General features: G+C 37.3%; 2 protein-coding genes and 3 pseudogenes across 6 annotated transcripts; 4 read left to right on the forward strand and 1 right to left on the reverse strand.

The window, feature by feature from the left end:
* The first annotated feature begins 1,693 nt into the window (after positions 1–1,693).
* LOC104737526 (uncharacterized) lies at positions 1,694–3,517 on the forward strand. Of its 2 annotated transcripts, none has more exons than XM_010457730.3 (2): positions 1,694–2,583; positions 2,970–3,517. In XM_010457730.3, exons 1-2 carry the CDS (start codon positions 1,911–1,913, stop codon positions 3,083–3,085), a joined length of 789 nt encoding a protein of 262 aa, XP_010456032.1. In that variant the 5' UTR covers positions 1,694–1,910; the 3' UTR covers positions 3,086–3,517. The 2 variants fall into 2 exon arrangements, with proteins under 2 accessions (XP_010456032.1, XP_087336311.1); XM_087480185.1 differs by having other exon boundaries at positions 1,698–2,583; positions 2,967–3,517.
* Positions 3,518–6,535: 3,018 nt separating this feature from the next.
* On the forward strand, positions 6,536–8,963 carry LOC104737528 (L-type lectin-domain containing receptor kinase IV.4 pseudogene; annotated as a pseudogene). The gene has a single exon (XR_015577903.1). The product of XR_015577903.1 is annotated as an L-type lectin-domain containing receptor kinase IV.4 pseudogene (transcript).
* An 800-nt stretch (positions 8,964–9,763) lies between these two features.
* LOC147929998 (L-type lectin-domain containing receptor kinase IV.4 pseudogene) lies at positions 9,764–12,501 on the forward strand (annotated as a pseudogene). The gene has a single exon (XR_015577332.1). The product of XR_015577332.1 is annotated as an L-type lectin-domain containing receptor kinase IV.4 pseudogene (transcript).
* Positions 12,502–17,009: 4,508 nt separating this feature from the next.
* On the reverse strand, positions 17,010–17,823 carry LOC147929999 (uncharacterized). Its single transcript, XM_087481435.1, has 2 exons — positions 17,719–17,823; positions 17,010–17,627 (listed from the first exon to the last, which is right to left on the reverse strand). Exons 1-2 carry the CDS (start codon positions 17,821–17,823, stop codon positions 17,010–17,012), a joined length of 723 nt encoding a protein of 240 aa, XP_087337561.1.
* A 2,196-nt stretch (positions 17,824–20,019) lies between these two features.
* Positions 20,020–22,423, forward strand: LOC104737535 (L-type lectin-domain containing receptor kinase IV.4 pseudogene; annotated as a pseudogene). The gene has a single exon (XR_015577904.1). The product of XR_015577904.1 is annotated as an L-type lectin-domain containing receptor kinase IV.4 pseudogene (transcript).

Consider the following 22,423-nt stretch of genomic DNA (forward strand, 5'->3'; position numbering starts at 1 on the left):
AATTTAATATCTGTGATCCTATCCTCTCGTTCAGCCTTCTTAATATTAGCCATTAAAACCTCTGTGCAAAGTATGAACAAGTAAGGAGATAAGGGATCTCCTTGACGTAAACCCCTCTGTGGCCTAATAAAACCCCGTGGCTGTCCATTGATTAGAACCTGATATGTAACCGAGGATACACACCACATAATCCAGGAGATCCATTTCCTATCAAACCCCAATTTAACCATTACTGCTTCTAAAAAGTCTCATTCAACGCGATCATAAGCTTTACTCATATCCGTCTTAAAGGCGAGAAAGTCCGTCTTACATCGAGGATTTGTATTTAAGCCATGAAATATTTCCTGAGCAACCAGTATATTATCTGTAATTAAACGACCATAAACAAATGTCGATTGGGTTTCTGATACAAGACACGGAAGGAGCCGCTTCAACCGAAAACAGAGGACTTTAGAGATAATCTTATAACTCACATTACCAAGACTGATCGGTCTAAACTCCGTCATACGTTGAGGTCTTTCGTTTTTAGGAATGAGACAAATATTTGTTTCATTCAATCGCGGATCAAAGCGATCCGTACGAAAAAACTCTTTAACCAAAGTCACCAAGTCTTTTTTTAGGGAAGCCCAGAACCGCTGGAAAAACAAGCATGTCATCCCATTAGGTCCTGGTGTTTTCTCGGGATGCATCGCAAACAAAGCCCTGCGAATCTCTGCTTCCGTAATTTCCTTTATTAAAATCATGTTCATACTATCTAACCAAATAATTAAATGAAGATTTAACCCGTGTTTCAAAACCGAATTAATAATATTTTATATTTATACTAATGTTAATTCAAATCAGTCATGTTAATAACATATCCCGCTATATAACAACAAACTGTCATATTAGTGGTTTAACCCGTGTTTCAAAACCGTCATATTAGTGGTTTTGGTTGTGTGTTGTGTTTCTTTTGTGAAGTTGATATTTATATATGGAAAATGTTTGATGAGCAAGGAGTTTACGATCCGTAGCAATAAAAAAGATTTTAGTGTTTTTCTAATTGAGTTGATAACATTATCGCAGAATAATATTCAGTTTCTTAACACGGTATATACTATATTAAATGTTTTTCTTGATGCTAAAGTTAAATATACCCGATTATTGAGTTTCTAAAAGTTGGATTCTCGTTTTTATGAACTTTATAATAATTATTGCGATTGTAATCATTTGTTACTCAAACTCGGTTGTGTCATTTAAATTTAAGAGATCATACAGTCTCTAAAGATCTATTAAAATAGGTTTGGAGATTTTTATGTGATTAAAAATTTAATGCGTAGAGTTGTGTTTGGAAACATCATAAAGTATAAATGGTGTCAAACTTATTATGGCAATAAGTGTAAATAAATTTGTTAGATTAATATAATTTCTGAAAACTCATTTAATGGAATTGTTATTTTAGGAATTGTTATTTTAGGAAAATAGCTAGAGGTTAATGTTGTAAATAAAACAAATTAAATAACTAAAACTTAAAGAACATAACAAAGAATATAGTTTAAAAATAATAATATAGATTATAAATCTTAGATTTTTTATTAGATTATTAGAAAATCTGACGAGTATTTTGGAGTATTTACTAATTACCATGGAACTCTCTGTAACTAAGCCGTCGAGCAAAAAAAGAAACAAAACATAAAAATAGTAATCTGACTTCAATTGAGTTGTGTTTGCTCAATTACAAAAGCAAACCACCAAAAGCTCTTAAACCCAAAAAAAAAAAAAAAAAAAAAACAACTCCAAAATACACTCTTCGATTTCTCCAAACTGACAACAGATCCATTCCCAAATTCAGATTTGCTCAAAGGGGTTTCTCTGTTTTTTTTGTATTTCACTTTCTGTGATCTGTAAAGTTGTAACCTTTATTAACAAAAATGTCTCAGAAACCACATCTAGAGTCATCACGAAGCTCAATTGAGTCTTGCACTTCACAGCTCCTCTCATGGCGACCATTTCACCGCTCCAAAACCCTAGACTCATCTGACCACCACCACCCACCTCAGCAGCAGACCAATGGGTTTCATCACTCCACTCCCAAACGCCCTTGCTTCTCCGATCGATCCACTTCTTTCTCCATCGATGCTTTCAGCCGTCTCTCACTCGCCGACGACACGCTATCAGCTTCCAATTACAGCAGTAAAGGAAGTTTCCGGTTAGTAGCGAGGAAACGACGGCGCCGTAACTCGAGATCGGTGTCTGGTCGGAGCAGTGATCGGAGTGGGACTCGGAGGTGTTGCTCCATTGGAGCTCATGGGACTTGCTCGGATTTGCCTTTCGCCGTCGGTACGGATTCAAGTGGTGAGCTTTTTGGTGAAGCGAATTGGGGTTCTGATGTGAGCGAGGCGGCGAGGCATTCACGGAGAGAGCGGCGTGATTCCGGTGGTGAGAAGGAAGCTTCTGGAGGGTTCGGGTTCGCTGTTGGGATTGATCCGATGGGGAATGAATCTGGGTATGGGAGTGAACCTGGTTACAGGGGTGATGCTGAGTTTGGTTATGGTGATGAGTTTGATGATGAAGAAGAAGATGTTAAGCCATTGTTTTGGGAAGGTACAGTTTCGAGTCTTTTTATAGCCATTGTGAGATTCTTGGTTTGCCACTTGAGTTTGAAGATTCATATTTTGAAGTTTTTAAGATTAAAAATGGAAACTTTTTGGTGTTATTTGCCACTGTTCTGATCAACGACTCTGAATTTTGGTCTGCTTGTCTATTATGGTCTTGCCTGATGTAGCAAAACCAAAACATCAGTCTAGTCCGAGTTGGCAGATAGGAATGGTGTAACATCAGTCTAGTATGAGTTGGTTATACATTGTGGAATTGGGTTTTAGCATTGTTAATGTTAGGTCTTTAATTTGTCTGACATATGTATATATGTATTCTTCTTCTTGGTATTTTGACTTGCTTGGTGATTGATGCTTGTTTTGGATTTGAAGCAGAGACAGATTCAACAATGGGGATGTCTGGTGATACGAAATTCTCAGATAGTAAACCTCAATTCAGGTGCCGGCGAAGAAGACAACATGACTACAAAACTGTTGATTCCATGAGATAAAACTCAACAAACCCATTACTATACAATCGAAGCCGGTTAATGGGAGGGGGAGCCAGTTTTGTCACTGATTCACTCAATCATTGACATTACTATTCATATCAAAAGCCAAGCCTGACCTCTGGTCATTTGGAAGCTTTTCCGGTCTGGTTGAAATGCGATCAGCTCATCGGCTCTGATGATGATTCGCATACACTAAGACAAGAAGTCTTGTTGGAGAAACTTTCCAGGTTTTTATATTTTATTTTGACTCCTGAAAATTTAGAGTGCTCTCCTCAAGTAAATTTTCCAAGAGAACTGTATCATTTTCTGGTCATCAGGTTATCTCAAAGATTCGACGATCTGCTGAAAATGTTACTAGAACCACAATGTGTGTATTTGTATCGATTTATTTATGTATCTATCAATATCTGATTTTTATTTTTTTTGAATGAATGTAAAATGTATTCAACCGAAAAAACAATGTATGCATTTTTGATCGAATGTTTTGAACGTTTAAAAAAGACTTAGAACTACAGAAGAAGATACCTATCCGCAATATCTGATTATTAACATTAGAGGTTATGTAGGCATGGAACATGTTCATATAGGTAATGACTACAACTACATGTTACAACTTACAACAATCAATGAAACCACCAAATATGGTCTATAGTCTTTTGTCTTCTTCGGTTGCTGATACGTATGATGTAGCAAAACGATATATCTGTTTTGTATTTTTTGTATATCGTTTTGCCTTAAGTCACACAACTAATAGGGTTTTCGTTGTTTTTGCTTTATTTCAAGCTTACACATTTATTGTCTTTTGTTGCTGGCTGATATATTTAGGCATTATATGTACTTAGAGCATTTCCAATCTATTGTTCTCTTCAAAATGATGTAACTTCGTTTTGTAGTTGAGTTTTGTCCTAATGCTACTCCATTTTGGAGTTAAAAATGGAGATCTTAGCATATAAGTCGGTGGTTCGAATGACACTTGGGAGAAAACCATATAAAATGCTCTAGTCTACGGCTTAAGGAAATATACAGGTATAGATTCAGAATTTCTTAGTTATTAAAAAAATAGAAATCTCCAAAATTACATACTAAATTAGAAATGGATGGATTAGAGCAAAATTGACAATAAACTTTATTTTTAGGATGAAAATAAAGATGGTCTTAAAAGTTGGATTGAAATTTAGCCAGTACCGGCTTAACTACAAGGGCAAAGGGTGCAACCGCCCCATATCAATGGCAAAAAAAAATTATTTGTATGAGAAGGGTCCAAAAAAAATGGGAAATTGCACTGTATAACCTAAAAAAAATTTATAATTAATTCAGTAACTATACTAACCATATAAAGGTGATATAGTGTGTATTTTATATAATAATTACAAGATTAACCCCCTGTTATCACCTTCTACCACCACTCCTACCACCACATCCAGCCCCACCGCCGGCAACCATCTCCTGCGACCACCGCCGTCCACCACCGCCGACCATCACTTTTACTCCTATCACCATCACTTCTTTACCACCATCACCACTAGGGTTCTCAATATACTATCCCTTAGGGTTTAGATTTCCTCCAACCACTACCGCCGGACCACCGTCGGAGAACCACCGGACCATCGTCAGAGAACCGCTGGACCACCGCCGGAGAACCGTCGGAACACCGTCGGAACACCATCGGAGAACCGCCGGACCATCGTCGGAGAACCGCCAGACCATCGACGGAGAACCGCCGGACCATCACCGGAGAACCGTCGGACTGCCGCTGGAGTACTGTCGGATCACCGCCGGACCACCGTCCACCACCACCGCTGTTCATCCCTATCCGCCACTACCTTTAAACCAAAAAACCCAAAATAGTAATTTACCCTACCCTTAATCCTACTTTTCTATTTTTTTGAATAGATAGCTATATTATTTGTTAGTTTTTTAGTCAGTTAATTCACACATTTTATATGAATAAACGGGGTCAAAAAAAAATTCTATGATCAAAAGGGGTCCAACAAGATATATATATATATATATATATGTATAAAAGGAGTCCAATTTTTTTAATGAATAAAAGGGGTCAAAATTAAAATTTATATGAATATAAGGATCCATATAGAACCTTTTTTCTTTTTATCAAAATAAAGAAAAATTTGAATAATCTTTAATATATTAAAGGATCTTTTTAAAAAATTTACCCCGGAGCCAAACAAATGTTTAAGCCGACGCTGAATTTAGTGTTAATATTTTAAACTAATTATCGCTAAAACCTACTAGAAGATCTCAAAACACAAGGTCTTTATAATGCCAACAGGCCTAATTAACCCATGTTTTTAAAGATTCCAAGCAATGGTATCTATGTTAGGAAAACTTTTGTTGTAACTTTGAGAATTGACTAAAAACAACTCTCCTTCTTTCTATCTTTTTCTTTCTTGCACAATAAAATTCTTAATTGATCTATCTAATTTTAGTTCATATTGATTTTAATAAACTCATTTGAACATAATAAATCTTATTTCTGTTTGGACTTACTAACAAAACCAAGTCGTTAAAATATATATGGCCAAACGTCGATGACAAAAAGTAAACATAATTTGGTATCCAAATATTTATTATGGAATTTAACTATAATAAATGCAATTACATAGAATTACTAGTACAAATTTACCATGAATTTTCTCTTGACGATGGATATTCTCTTGACCAATCGATCGAGTTAAGACGATGACTTTTCTACAAAACTTTAACAACATTACCAATCGGGTTAAAGACAAAGACTTTTCTCTTGACATTGACAAGAAAAAATATTACTTTCCATACTCTCTTTACTACATTAATAAGTACCATTTTGACAAAAATAACATAAAATAATACACGATAGTTACTAAATGTCGTGTATTAATTTCTACAAAATCACATCCAAGTTACTTATTATATATATCATATCACATGTGCTTTAGAAAAATAAAATTAAACTTATTTAATTAGAGATACATGCAGGCATGCAGCACAACTTAATTATAGTTTGTTGAATTATGTTGTTACTCTTGTGTTTTTGACAACAACAGAAAAAAGAAAAAAAATATATCTTTATCATTAGGAAAAATCAACGAATTTTCGTTTTTGAGTTTTCCACATTATTTATAGACTAATTATCAAGAGTGTGAAAGGATCAACACTAATATCTACAAAAAGCCAACCTTTCACTGTCAGATAAATTTGAACTGAAAACTCGTAAGTTTTATGCCTAGTATCACAATAAACGATCTACTAGAAAAAATAAAATAAAAACGTAAAGATTGTAGTTTGTAAAGTTATATGACCAAATTACAAAGACTATTATTGATTGATTTGCCATTTCTTATTCATTATTTTACAGATAAATTGAATGGTTTCTTTCATTCCATGGTGCATCCAAATTACCATTTTTTCTATGTGATATAACCGTGACAGAGTGAAAGGAGAAGAAGGTCCAGCACCGAAGTTGTTCATGAGTCTCCCCAACGACGACTTTTCCATTGACCAAAAGAAGATACGAATTTTTCAAACTCTCCTCACACCATATATTGTCTTTGTTTCTTTATTCTCTAAAGACTTAAAACCAAAGCCAAAAATAAAAATAAAAAACAGAGAAAACAGAGCCATGTTCGTCAAGCTCCTCACCATCGTCTACTTCTTCTTCTTCAGCATACTCTCTCAATCCCTAGAGTCCTCTTCCCAAACTGTCGACTTCACTTACAATGGCTTTCATCCTCCACTAACTAACATATCCATCCAAGGAATTGCCGCCACCACACCTAACGGTCTCTTAAAGCTAACCAACACAACCATGCAAAGCACCGGTCACGCCTTCTACACCAAACCAATCCGGTTTAAAGATTCCCAAAACGGCACTGTCACGTCCTTCTCCACAACTTTTGTCTTCGCTATCCACTCTGAGATCCCAACACTTAGCAGCGGCGGCATGGCCTTTGTCGTCGCTCCTAACTCCAGCCTCCCATTCGCCAGTCCTTTCCAATACCTCGGCCTCTTAAACGTCGCAGACGATGGTAAAGATAAGAATCATATCTTCGCTGTCGAACTTGACACGATTATGAGTATCGAGCTCAATGATTTGAACAATAACCATGTTGGAATCGATATCAACAGCTTGAAATCGGTAAAAAGTAAGACGGCTGGGTACTGGGACGAGAAAGATCAGTTTATTAATCTCACTTTGATCAGTCGTAAGCGTATGCAGGTTTGGGTCGATTACGATGGTCATACCCATCGTATCGATGTAACCATGGCTCCCTTCAACGAGAACAAACCTAGAAAACCGCTTGTTTCTTTAGTCAGAGATCTGTCTTCGGTTCTGTTGCAAGATATGTACGTAGGTTTCTCTTCTGCGACCGGTTCTATGTTGTCGGAACATTATGTTCTTGGGTGGAGTTTTAGTGTGAAGGGGGAAGCTCAGCCATTGTCCTTAGGGAAGCTTCCGAAGTTGCCTGCGTGGGATTCAAAACCCACGGGAGTCTACAGCTTCTTCAAGAACACGATGCCTTTGATCTCCCTCGTGTTGATTCCTCTCTTTCTCATTATTTTCCTTGTTCGCTTCATCGTGAGGAGGAGGAGAAAGTTCGCTGAAGAGCTTGAAGATTGGGAAACAGAGTTCGGGAAGAACCGACTAAGGTTCAAGGAGTTGTACTACGCCACTAAGGGGTTCAAGGATAAGAACCTTCTTGGATCAGGTGGGTTCGGGAGGGTTTACAGAGGTTTCTTGCCCAAGACGAAGAAAGTTATCGCTGTGAAAAGAGTCTCGAACGAATCCAGACAAGGGTTGAAAGAGTTTGTGGCTGAGATCGTTAGTATTGGACAGATGAGTCACCGGAACTTAGTTCCTCTTGTGGGTTATTGCCGCCGGAGAGATGAGCTTCTTCTGGTGTACGATTACATGCCCAATGGAAGCTTAGATAAGTATTTGTACAACAGTCCGGAGGTAACCCTAGATTGGAAACAGAGGTTTAAAGTTATCAATGGTGTGGCCTCTGCCTTATTCTATCTCCACGAGGAATGGGAACAAGTGGTGATTCACCGCGACATCAAAGCAAGTAACGTGTTGTTAGACGCGGAGTACAATGGAAGAGTCGGGGATTTTGGTTTAGCACGATTGTGCGATCATGGTTCAGATCCTCAAACCACGCGCGTTGTTGGAACATGGGGATACCTAGCCCCTGATCATGTTAGGACAGGACGGGCCACAACCGCTACTGATGTTTTTGCGTTCGGGGTGCTCTTACTAGAAGTGGCGTGCGGTAGACGTCCAATTGAGACTGTAAACGAGAGTGGTGAGACCGTCTTGCTCGTGGAATTGGTTTGTGGGTTTTGGACCGAGGGAAACATCTTGGCTGCTACGGATCCAAATCTAGGGTTCGAGTATGACCAAAGAGAAGTAGAAATGATTCTGAAACTAGGTTTGTTGTGCTCTCACTCTGACCCACAGGCTCGACCAACTATGAGACAAGCGCTACAATATTTAAGGGGAGATGCATTGTTACCAGATTTATCGTTGTTGGACTTCCGTGTGAGTGGGAAAATGTTGGGAATCGACCATGGATTTAGTGAGTCGTCATGCATGTTTACAAGTAGATCTTCGATTACTAATTCCATACTTTCCGGAGGGAGGTGATTTTTTCGAATATCATAACGTATTTGTGTGTTAAAACATTACATATATAGAAAGAAATTATATGCACGTCACGAGATAGGAGACCATGTCGACATATTTTTAAGTGTTGTACGTGTACGAATTTTTATCTCTAAATATGGGCCTAGACAAAGCTTTGTTTTGTATATTTTTTCGCTGCTGTCATTTTTGAACCACACATTACACATATAATAGTAGGTTTTTGATGTTTCTACTTACTTGGTTTCTATTAAATCGTGTTATATCATAGAAAACAAAATTCAAACAACTTTTACAGAAGACTCATCTAGCTCTGAAGAAAAAGTCGGTCAATCTTCATAATCATCAAGCATCTTCAAAAGCTCCACATATTATGTCTCAACTTTGACAGATGCAAAGTTTATTTCCAAAACACCTTCTTCAGCGTCCAAAGATGGACGTTGACTTCATGACTTGTCTCCAAAAATATTTTGTGGAACTTAACACCACCATAAGTTTTTTTATTCACCAAAAGACATTGCTAAATTAACACCATAACGACCAAAGATTCTTAGGCAAAATATAACCTACCTTGTATGTTATGTTACGCTTTTTTTGTTTTTTTTAATCTTTCTTCTTAGAGAAGATGGAACTAAAATGTTCCCACAAACTTGGAAAGAAATGAACAACTAGCAATAAGGGATGTGTGGTAAAGAGATTAAGAGATGATGAGTTATTATTTGAAATTGATGGAATTAGTCTGGCTCATTTATTGGCTCATTTATTATCTGAAAACAGAGTATGACACCATTATTATTTGAAATTGATGGAATTAATGAAAGACTTAATTGGCCTCTTTGACTTAGTTATGACTGTCCTTGTGTAAATAGAAATATAGAATGCCGTCGTGAGGAGGGTGAACCGTTCTTTTTTTTTCTCAGAATAAGATACTTGATAGTACGAGTGTGGTCCATATTAAAACCAAAATAAATAAAAGATAAAAGATGAGAGTTTTTAGACCACAAAATGGTTTTGATCAAAACCAAAACGTGATTTGATACAAAATAATAAAATCCCAAAGCTTAATAATATGTACAATTTCCGATTTTTTTTTAAAAAAAAAAAATCTTAAATAGAAACATATATATACATATTCTGATCAAATATTAATAATTGAACTGGTAAAATATTTCACAGAAAATGTACAGATTGCTAGTTCGAGCATTATTTGGAAGAGAACCATATAAATTGTTTTGATTTGTGGTCTAACACTCTATGAGTACCCCATAAATTGTCTCATAGTTTCTTAATTTACAAACTCAAATATGTAAACCAAAGCCAACATAAATAAAAACTCTTCACGGCATGTTCTTCATTAAGCTCTTCACCATCGTCTTCTTAAGCTTCTTTTTTCACTCGTCTTCGTGAGTCTCTACCATGACCTCTAATATAAGTTAAGCCGAAGCGACTTTTCCCTTGACCAATAAACAAAAACGACTTTTCCACACTCTTTGAGTACACTATAAATTGGCATAGTCTCTTACAAACTCAAATACCCAAACCAAAGCCAAAAACAAACTCTTCAACATGTTCTTCATTATCAAGCTCTTCACCATCTTCTACTTAAGCTTCTTTTGTGAATCCCTAAAGTCCGACTTCACTTACAATGGCTTCCGTCCTCCACCGACTGACATATCCATCCAAGGAATTACCACATTCACACCCAACGGTCTCTTGATGCTAACCAACACAACCATGCAAAGCGTCGGTCACGCCTTCTATACCAAACCAATCCGGTTTAAAGATTCTCCAAACGGCACCGTCTCGTCTTTCTCCACTACTTTTGTATTGGCTATTCAACCTCAGACCCCACTTGTTGGTACCCACGGTATGGCCTTTGTCGTTGCTCCTAGCCCTAGCCTCCCGTTGGCCACCTTCGGCCAATACCTCGGTCTCTTCAATGTCACAAACGACGGTAACGATAGTAATCATGTATTCGCTGTCGAGTTTGACACGATTAGGAATATGGTATTCAATGATACGAACAATAACCATGTTGGAATCGATATCAATAGCTTAAACTCGGCGAAAAGTTCGCTGGCTGGGTACTGGGACGAGAAAGATCAGTTTAATAATCTGACTTTGATCAGTAGTAAGCGAATGCAGGTTTGGATCGGTTACGATGGTCGTAGCCATCGAATCGATGTAACGATGGCTCCCTTCAACGAGAATAAACCTAGAAAACCACTTGTTTCTATAGTCAGAGATCTGTCTTCGGTTCTGTTGCAAGATATGTACGTAGGTTTCTCGTCAGCAACTGGTACTATTGTGTCCGAACATATAGTTCTTGGGTGGAGTTTTCGGGTGAAAGGGGAAGCTCAGCCATTGGCCTTATCGAAACTTCCGAAGTTGCCTGTGTGGAATTCAAAACCAACGAGAGTCTACAGATTCTACAAGAATTGGGTGCCGTTGATTTCCGTCTTGTTGATTTTCCTCTTGATTGTTATCTTCCTCGTGCGCTTCATCGTGAGGAGGAGGAGAAAGTTCGCTGAGGAGCTCGAAGATTGGGAAACAGAGTTCGAGAAGAACCGGCTAAAGTTCAAGGACTTGTACTATGCCACCAAAGGGTTCAAGGATAAGAACCTTCTTGGATCAGGCGGGTTCGGGAGGGTTTACAGAGGTCTCATGCCCAAGACAAAGAAGGATATCGCCGTGAAGAGAGTCTCCAATGAATCCAGACAAGGGTTGAAAGAGTTTGTGGCTGAGATCGTTAGTATTGGACAGATGAGTCACCGGAACTTAGTCCCTCTCTTGGGCTATTGCCGCCGGAGAGACGAGCTTCTTCTGGTGTATGATTACATGCCCAATGGAAGCTTAGACAAGTATTTGTACAACAGTCCAGAGGTAACCCTCGATTGGAGACAGAGGTTTAAAGTCATTAATGGTGTGGCCTCTGCCTTATTCTACCTCCATGAGGAATGGGAACAAGTGGTGATTCACCGCGACGTCAAAGCGAGCAACGTCTTGTTAGACGCGGAGCTCAATGGGAGACTTGGGGATTTTGGTTTAGCTCAGTTGTGTGATCACGGGTCTGATCCTCAAACAACGCACATTGTTGGAACGTGGGGATACCTAGCCCCCGATCACATCAGGACAGGACGGGCCACTACCGGTACTGATGTTTTTGCATTTGGGGTACTCCTACTAGAAGTGGCATGTGGTAGACGTCCTATCGAGATTGATCACGTAAGTGGTGAGAGGGTCGTGCTCGTGGCTTGGGTTTTTGGGTTGTGGATGGAGGGAAACATCTTGAATGCTACGGATCAGAATCTAGGGTCCGAGTATAACCAAAGCGAGGTCGAAATGGTTTTGAAGCTAGGTTTGTTGTGCTCTCACGCTGACCCACAAGCTAGACCAACTATGAGACAAGTGCTACATTATCTAAGGGGAGATTCAATGTTACCAGATTTGTCGGCGGTAGACTTACGTGGGAGTGGGATTATGTTGGGAACCAACCACGGATCTAATGAATCAGGCATGTTTACCACTGGATCTTCAGTCGCTTATTCTGTACTCTCCAGCGGGAGGTGATTTTCGTATATCATAACGTTCGTTCGTAGAAAGCATTATCTACAAAATCTTGACCATGTTTACGTATATGATCAGTGTTGTACTCTTGACCTGAAATAACTGAAGCTCCAAGATTTAAAGTCGATATGGTTGATGCAAATGGATTATAAAGAGAAATATGAAAGTGTATGATTGTCAAAGAATATACACCAAGTGACTTTTGAAATATTAGTAGTAACACATGTATCAAGACACCAAACGAATATTCATATCTCCACTAAACAAACTGTTCATTTATTCAATGAGAAGAGAAATTAATAACACCTCGACATAGGGAGATCGAACGGGGATCAGCGAGGCGGACGATCAGAGCATTGTATAGAAGATGAGCGATCTTGACCGGTCAATAGAGAGGATGGTGGCTACCGTCAAAGACAACGACACCGAAGATTCTGTCAGTAAAAATAGGGTTGGTGAAAAAGGAGAATGGACTATATTGCTACTTGCCGTAATTTCGACGCCAATATACAGAAACTAGGTAGTAACCCGTGCTGTTGCACGGGATCAAAACATTTTTTTTTGAGATATTACATTTGTAAATATATTTGTTTAGTAGAACATTTATAATACAAATTTATATTAGTTGAATTCATCAAGTTTATAAAAGTTTAAAATATTAATCGTTTCATCATAAATTTTAAATATTGATCGTTTCACCATAAAATATTAATCGTTTCATCAAGCAGGACCGACCCTAACCTAAAGCCAATGAAGCAAGGGCTTTAGGCGCAAAAATATATATAACATTTTAGGGCATCAAAAACAACAAAACTCTTGTAATATAATGGTTGTCTCCCGTTTCTTTAGGTGTTTAAGTTGCTGGTTCGAAACTTGATTGCAGCAATATATGCACATATTTTTTACTTAAAGGGCAAAAAAAAAAAATTGCTTTAGGCAGCCAACAATGTTGGGCCGGCACTGTCACCAAGTTTATGAGATCCGCGAGTAACCCACATGCATTTCAATAAATCATTTTTCTAATATATAAAATATACTTAAACCTTAAACTTAATTTATATTAATAAAGTTATGTGATAAAAATTTTAAAAATAACACATTTGTTTTTTTTTTGTTAAAAACACAATGGCATATAGCTGTAAATAATAAATCAAAATGAGGCTAAATTAACAAATCTAAAATATTGTGTATATAAATTAATTGAATAACAGTGGCACACTACAAGAAAATGTCACATATATAGCGTCCGCGAAACGCTATAACATGAAAGCATAGCGTTATAACAAACGCTATGTCTGCGCCCGTTATAATAGATATGGCACTTTACATAGCGGTTTTACTTTATGTTATATTAGTTATCTTTTAGATTGCGTTTACTTTATTGCTATTGTATACTTTATAATAGCAATTAATCGTCGTTTTTATTTATTGTTTCATAGCATTTATTTTGTATTATTATTTTTATTGTATCCCAGATTTTGTTTTTCTTATATTAATTAGCTCTGTTATATTTTGGTTATTAGATAAACATCCTGTCATTTGTCAAACTAACAATATCTAAAGAAAAAAGTTCATATAGCCACAATAGTGAAATACAAGAGAAAGGTTCCACAAGTACAAATACAAGAAGTTCTACTAGCTAAACAAGTTCCACTACCCAACACAATTAATCCACCATAAGAGAAAGGTTCACATATAAACAATGTTGTCATTAGGCCAAGCAACAGTAGTACCTAATGCATCAACAACAATCTCGAATTCAGAAGTTCGTCTCCATACTCGTGCAACCCCGATCTTACAGACATCAACCCAAACTCTGCTGGCATTTGGACCCAATGGAATGCAGTGGACAATGTCGTTTGGATTGGTTGAACAAAATCGTCCTTCTGCAACTGTTTTTCCCGATCCAAAGCAAGCTATGAGGAATCATTTCTTCTTAGCTAAGTTGCAATTGTTGGAGCTGTTACTTGCACTCTACAAATTAAATTGCATAAAGTACTTAATCACAATCACACAACTATACAACACATCATGTAAAAGACAGATGTATAGAGTTTTACCTTAGGTGATGATTCTTTAGCTGGTTCTACTCCTTTAGAACCTGATGTTCTTGCTCCATTAGAACTTGTTGTTCCTGCTCCTTTATAAACTGATGATCCTGCTACATTAGAATTTGATGCTCCTGCTCTGTTAGGAATTGATCCTTCTTTATTAACATCTGATTCACTATCAGATTCTGCATCCTCCATTCCATGTTTCTTATTCTTAAACAGCTTAGTAAGCGGTCATGCTATGTTCTCAAATAGTGCATCACCCATCATAGAAATGTCTTCACTTGGTGGTCTCCATAGGAAAGCATCTTTGTTAATCACTTTTACAATATTCACCATCGCAGCATTCGGACCCAAAGGAATTTTATTCACCAACTGTTTAGGGTCAGTTGAAATCATATGTGCCTCAGCAACTACCTCACCACCCAAATTTCAATCAACAAGTTGTAATCTATTTTCCATTATGGTTGTGGCTTAAACAAGTCATGCAAAAACATAATTCATGTGTCACCTAACCAATAAGCATTTTTATATTACCATAAACATGCAAACTATAACATAAGAACTTTACCGATGCATCAGCGCCCTTGTTTCCAGTTGAGGAGTCCATAGTGTCCAAAATTATCTTATCAAATGGCCATGAAATTTTGGTTCCCAGAGCCTGGCCAATCGAGTTTACAGTTTGTGTAGGCCTCCATAAAGATGCATTTTTATCTGATATAAAGGTCACAAGTATAGCTGCCGCATCAGGACCAATAGGCATACGACTAATCTTGTAACTTGGTTGAAGAGAGCATAGTTCTCCCTCAGCAACAACAAAATCTTCATCTAAATACAAATCAAGTATCTGACACCTTGGTCCTTCTTAGATCTTATCAGTGGTGTCTGAATATGCACCATCATCCTGTTGTCTCTGAGAATATACAAATAATAATATTTTAATAGTACATCTTACCAGGAAATGAACACCACATTTGAATATTAAACTTACCCTTTTCTCTTTAGTTAAGTCACGAACCATGTGTTTCAAATCAGCAATCTTGCTCACCAGTTCTGCTTGTCTAGCTTCAATCTTCTGCACATATGCATCTCTGGCCAGTAAGAACGCTAGCTTGGTAGCAGTAACCCCTCTGCCCATTCCTCTGACTCTTCCACTCTTATCTTTCCCTAGAATTTGACTCACATCATCTTCTTTAAGACTAACATTGGAGTTTGAGCCTATCTCCCTTTCAAGCGATTTAATTTGTTCCTAGTTTAAAATTTTGTTAATGCATCAATATACATTACCAAGTAAAATTAACAGATGAGTTTAAGAACTTCTTACAATTGTTTGTTCAAACTCTGGTTTAACAGGTCTTCCATCTGCATGGGTATGCCCATCTATCCAGATCTTTCTTCTAGTAATCTTACTCGGGTCAGATGCCTTTTTCTTCTACAAGTACCAAATAAATTATTTATTATTAAGAAGTAATCACAGTCACTATTTATAGGATATAACTCACGAATAGAATTCATCATAACATAGACATACCATTTCATGAGCAAGGCGAACCATTCCTTTGCGACTGGTTGTGTGTGGAATCTGCTTTCTCCTCAAAGACCTGTACCGATCACTTCGTTCCTATAAAAGTCATTCCAATATATTAGATATAAATAAACCGAACATAACTCAATAATGTTCTTGAAAGCAAACCTTGAAAGATTGGCTAGTCCTACTCTTCACCCACTTGAACCATGCTGATTCACTGGGAATGTTGCTTGGTTTCAAATTTCGTATATCTTCTTTGCTCCTTGTAGCACGCAGTTTTCGAACTAGCCTAGACTTAGTAGCCCTCCATGAGCACCCCATTTGCATTAGCACTGAACTATTTTGCCATTCTTCTGTCAAAATGAACCTCCCCTACAACAATTTATCCAATGTTATCATAAAAACTTGTTAACAGCATAAAGTAAAATACAAAGTAAAAAAGCAAATAACATTTGTACCTGAATCTCTTCCCACATTGTATCCTTTGTCTTTTCATCCAAGAGCCTCCAATCTTCTATAAGTACTGGTACATGTTCCCTTACAAGAGCTCCAAGAAAAGATGAAAGTGTAACTGATCCCTTCCCAACATGGTCACCGAGGCTGTTAAATTCAACATCTACTTTGTCCTCATGGCTTTTAGCCACTTTGCTCATCCTGGTGGGTCCTCTAGTTCTCCTCTTCTTCTTCTTCTTTGATTGTTCTGTTAAACATTCTTCATGTGAATTTCCTGCAGTTTCATGTTGTTTAGCTTCTTGATCTTCTCCATTTTGTTCAGCGTCTTTCTCAATCTCTTTCACTACTCCTTCTACTTCAGGTTCTTCAGATGATGGTACAGCTTTCTCTACTCCTTCTAATACTGGTTCAGTTTCTTCTTCTACTGGTGGTTCAACTTCTGATTCAGTTCCTTGTTGTTGTTCGGAATGTTCATCTTCTACTGGTTTAGCATGTCTCCTCAATCTTTTGGCTGTTTTCACCTCAAGAGGTGTAACCTCAATGCCTTGCTGACGCTTGCTACGTCTAGTTTTCTTAGGAGTGGTTATTTTAGTCATGTTTTCTGCAAACAAAACAAGAAGGAAAAAACTTAGCCACAATCTGTAGATCATTAATGATAAATACTAACTACTAAGCCTATATCTACTAATCCTTCACTAATACTCCTTCGCAATCTTCTCTAACACAGTAACTCTCATCATCATCAGAAGACTGATTCAATAAATCTTCAAACTGCTGGCTGGATGATGGTGGTGCAAAAGTCTCTCTATCTGTCTCCAACTCATGATAACCCCTTGGTGGCGCTTTCATAACTACATACCAAGGGGATGAGTCATCTTCTCGGGAATAAAAAACTTGTTTTGCTTGAGACAGCATAATATATGGATCTTGTCGAAATGCAGACTGGTTTATATGCAAGTTGACAAGCGTAAAGCCGTCTTCTTCCTTCACACCATTCCCTTTGTTTGGACATCTACACTTGAACAGTGGGATCTGGAACATGTGGTAGTCCAACAAGATGATATCTTCTATTACTCCATAGTACGTCACAATGTCCGCCTTATGATTTGTATCTCTTGCACTAGATCGACACATGGTGAACGCTTCATAGGATAATCCACTGTTCTGAGTCTTTCGTTTTAAATCATTGGTGTGAAATCGATGTCCATTCACTATGTATCCCTTAAATGTCTGAGCTTCTTGTCTTGTTCCAAAGGCTAACCACCTTAGCTGCTTAGAATGGTCTTTTGAATTACTTGGGATCTAGTGAAAACTCAGAAGGAAAACAAGTATTTAGAGATAATTTAGATAGTCGAAATTATAATAAGATGTGTATCTTTATCTAACTGCATACCTTCTCTTTAATCCATTGCGTAAACTTCTCTCCATGCAATTTCCATAAAAGAGTTTCATTTCTACTGCAGTGCACATCCTTAGCTTGTAATTCTTCCAAGTGCATACTATATAAAAATGTCCAAATTGTTTTGAAAAGTGTTACATAGATGTTTGTAAAAGTGAAACATGAAAACAAGGAAAGAAAATGTTGATTTACTTACTCAACACATGGAGTAAACATTGATGTGTTCATCAGAACATATCTATGCGCTATCTCCCGCTCTTTCTCTGTAAGTACAATTGGTTTAAACCATAATAATCTTCTATAGAAGAATCGATTATAGTCAGACAAACAAATCGAAACCTTAAAATTTGACAGAAACCCCAAAAAATTGAAACAGAACTAAATCGATCGAAATCCAAACTGAAACGAATAAAACCCTAACAAATTGAAACATAAATCCTAAAAAATTGTCTAATTTGTCGAAACGAAAACGAATATACACATCGCGAAACCCAAAATCGATTACCCAACATACGGAATTCAATCCAAATATGTACCTACGATTTCGATAAATTTGTAGACAGACTATCTGAGAGAGATAAGAGAATTTCGGAGAGAGCTAAAGAACTTCTTAGAGATAGAGAATCTAAGAATGTGAGATATTCGACAAGAATCTAAGAATCAAAGGAAAGAAAATGAAAAACCCTACCTCGTGAACAGAGAAGCAAGAGAAAAGAATGTGAGATATTTCGACAAAGGTAAGAGGGGATAATGAAAAAATTGGGCGCTTGGTTTTTTAGCCAAGTACTTAGCCGAGAAATGAAAAAAATAATTTTTCCGCCTAAATTAAAGACAACGTTTTAAACATTGTAATGCTACGTAAGATACGCTTCAACAAAACTGTAACTTCTAAAAACATAATATAGCGTTTACAATTACCCAAACACTATCTAAAATACGTTAGTATGTTAACTATAGCATAAAGGAAAAAACGCTATATTCATATGCTATCTTTACGACATTTTCTTGTAGTGGCAGTTGACAAAAAAATAGCAGTGACATTTTATGTAATATTATGAAATATTAAGGGCAAATAATAAATTGGAGACAGAGCTATCTGACGATGACACATCAGTTTTTTTGAGAGAATGCTTCTTTTTTAATATATAGGGGATACAGATTTGTTGATAAAAAAAAACAAATTAAAAATCTAATCTAGATTACTAAAAAAACCTTGTTTTTTAAAAAATTTAAGCCATAAGTTTTTTAAAATTAACTACAACTGTCAATGGGGCAATACTTGGGTTATTCATTATTCACTTCCAATCAAATAATGCCACATCATATTAAATAAAATAGATATTAATAAATAATTTTGAAAACTTATTAACCAGAAATTGAAATATAATAATTTAAATAAATTTGAATCTACACATACTCTCATTTAATTATAAATTATAAAATTTAAACTTTTTTATAAACTCAACCAATATATATAAATTCGTTTAGTTATAAAATCTAAACCATAATTCTCATTTGTCAACCCAAACTAACATGTAATAATCTATTCTAATTATAAAATCTAAAGTTTAATTCTCATTTGTCAGCCCAAACCGACATGTAATAATCTATTTTAATTATAAAATCTAAAGTTTAATTCTCATTTCTTAACCCAAACCGACATGTAATAATCTATTTTAATTATAAAATCTAAAGTTTAATTCTCATTTGTCAATCCAAACCGATATGTAATAATCTATTTTAATTATAAAATCTAAATGTAATTCTCATTTGTCAACCCAAACCGACATGTAATAATCTATTTTAATTATAAAATCTAAATTTTAATTCTCATTTGCCAATCCAAATCTATACCATAATTTTCTTATAAACTCAAACTTACTATCATATCCTTTAAATGTAAAATATAAACTATACTTTTTTTTGGTGAATGACCAGGGGTTAAAATCCCCAGTATTTATTAGAAAAAAGAAAAATTATACACAAATCCGTCTATGGTACTGAGTACCATTGACATCGTCTCGTAATAAAGGCTCAACTACAACTGGGGGAACCATAAAAACATACCAACCAAGAGGTAAGGAAAATGATTTGTTGGTGTAAAATATAAATTATATTTATAAATCTAAACGGACATATAATTTATATTATTAAATATAAATCAAAATTTAATAATATTTTAATAGTTTTTTCAAAATATAAAAAAATATTAATTTTTTAAATTTTCCATGTGGCATAATCTGATTTGTTTAAAAAGAAGGAGCGTGAACCCAATTATCTTCCTAGCGTCATCATGAGGTTCTATGACACTTCCTTAATGTGACGACTTTTCCGTTGACCAAAAAGAAAATACGACTTTTCTTCTTTAGTACTTTCTCTCAACAACCATATATTATACTGTGTTTTTTTGTGTTTTCATTCTCGTGGACGACTTTTAGACATTCTCTTGACGCCATATATTACTATTGTATGAGAGGTTTTAGCTAGAGTTTTTATTAAACTAAAATATCTGAACCAAAGACAATTAAAAAAAAAAAAGTAGTAATAGTGAGCCATGTTCATGAAGCTCTTCACCATTTTCTTCTTCAGCCTACTCTCTCAATCCCTACAGTCCTCTTCCCGAACTCTCGACTTCACCTACAATGGATTCGTCACCGAGTATTATTCTAATATGTACAATAATATATCCATCGAAGGAACTGCCTCACTCACATCAAACGGTCTCTTGGTGCTAACTAACACAAATTTCCAGGGTACTGGTCACGCCTTCTATACCAAACCAATTCGGTTCAAAGATTCTCCAAACGACACTGCTTCGTCCTTCTCCACAGCCTTTGTCTTCGCTATCAACCCCCAGATCCCGATACTTAGCGGCCACGGCTTGGCCTTTGTCGTCGCTCCTAGCCTTGGCCTCCCTTTCAGCTATCCCAGCCAGTACCTCGGTCTCTTCAACATCAGCAACAACGGTAATGATTCTAATCACGTATTCGCTGTCGAATTAGACACTATTCGGAGTACGGAGTTCAATGATACGGACGACAACCATGTCGGAATCGATATCAATAGCCTGAGGTCAGTGGAAAGTTCTCCCGCTGGGTACTGGGACAAGAAAGGTCAGTTTAAGAATCTGAGTTTGATCAGTGGTAAACGTATGCAGGTTTGGGTCGATTACGATGGCCGTACCCATCGAATCAATGTGACGATGGCTCCGTTCAGAAAGGTTAAACCTATGAAACCACTCGTTAGTGTTATCAGAGATCTATCTTCTGTTCTTCTGCAAGATATGTTCGTAGGTTTCTCCTCGGCGACCGGTTCTGTTCGGTCGGAACATTATGTTCTCGGGTGGAGTTTCAGTGTGAAGGGGGAAGCTCCGCCATTGTCTCTATCGAAGCTTCCGAAACTTCCGTGGTTTAAGGACACAAGAATCGACAGGTTCATTTCACTCTTGCTGATTCCCCTCTTGTTTATTATCTCACTCCTCTTCCTCGTGCGCTTCATCCTGAGGAGGAGGAGAAAGTTATCCGAGGAGCTCGAAGATTGGGAAACAGAGTTCGGGAAGAACAGATTAAGGTTCAAGGACTTGTACTTCGCAACTAAAGGATTCAAGGAGAAGGACCTTCTAGGATCAGGCGGGTTTGGGAGCGTATACAGAGGTGTAATGCCCAAGACGGAGAAGGAGGTCGCCGTCAAACGAGTCTCAAACAAATCTAAACAAGGTTTGAAAGAGTTTGTGGCTGAGATCGTTAGTATTGGACAGATGAGTCACCGTAACTTAGTTCCTCTCTTGGGTTATTGCCGCCGGAGAGACGAGCTTCTTCTGGTGTACGATTACATGCCCAATGGAAGCTTAGACAAGTATTTGTACAATAGTCCGGATGTAACCCTCGACTGGAAACAGAGGTTTAAAGTCATTAAAGGTGTGGCCTCTGCCTTATTCTTCCTTCACGAGGAGTGGGAACAAGTGGTGATTCACCGTGACGTCAAAGCCAGCAATGTTTTATTAGACTCTGAGCACAATGGGAGACTGGGGGATTTTGGTTTAGCTCGGCTGTGCGGTCACGGGTCAGATCCTCAAACCACCCATGTCGCTGGAACATGGGGATACCTAGCCCCTGATTACATCAGGACAGGACGAGCCACAACAGCTACCGATGTTTTTGCCTTCGGGGTGCTCCTACTAGAAGTAGCATGCGGTAGACGTCCTATCGACCAGAACGAGAATGGTGAGAGGCTCTTGCTCGTGGATTGGGTACTTGGGTTTTGGACAGAGGAAAACATCTTGGATGCTAAGGATCCAAAACTAGGGCCCGAGTATGACCAAAGAGAGGTCGAAATGGTTTTGAAGCTAGGTTTGTTATGCGCTCACCCCAATCCACAAGTTAGACCAACAATGAGACAAGTGTTACATTATCTAAAAGGAGATGCAATGTTACCAGATTTTTCGCCGTCTGACTTTTGTGGGGGTGGGATGACGTTGGGATACCAAGGACTTGGTGAGTTAGTTACGTTTATCGGTGTATCTTCGATTGCTGATTCTATACTCTCCGGTGGGAGGTGATATACGAATATCTTAACGTTTGTATGTCATCATTACATTATATTACACTAGATATATTATATAGCCAGAAGAGAGCTAGTTGATGACATGTTTCGATGTCCTACGTCGACGTGAAATTATTGAAATTTTATGGACGTAAAA

This window comes from Camelina sativa, chromosome 13, assembly GCF_030686135.1.
Source record: "Camelina sativa cultivar CO46 ecotype springtype chromosome 13, ASM3068613v1".
Lineage (NCBI taxonomy): Eukaryota > Viridiplantae > Streptophyta > Magnoliopsida > Brassicales > Brassicaceae > Camelina > Camelina sativa.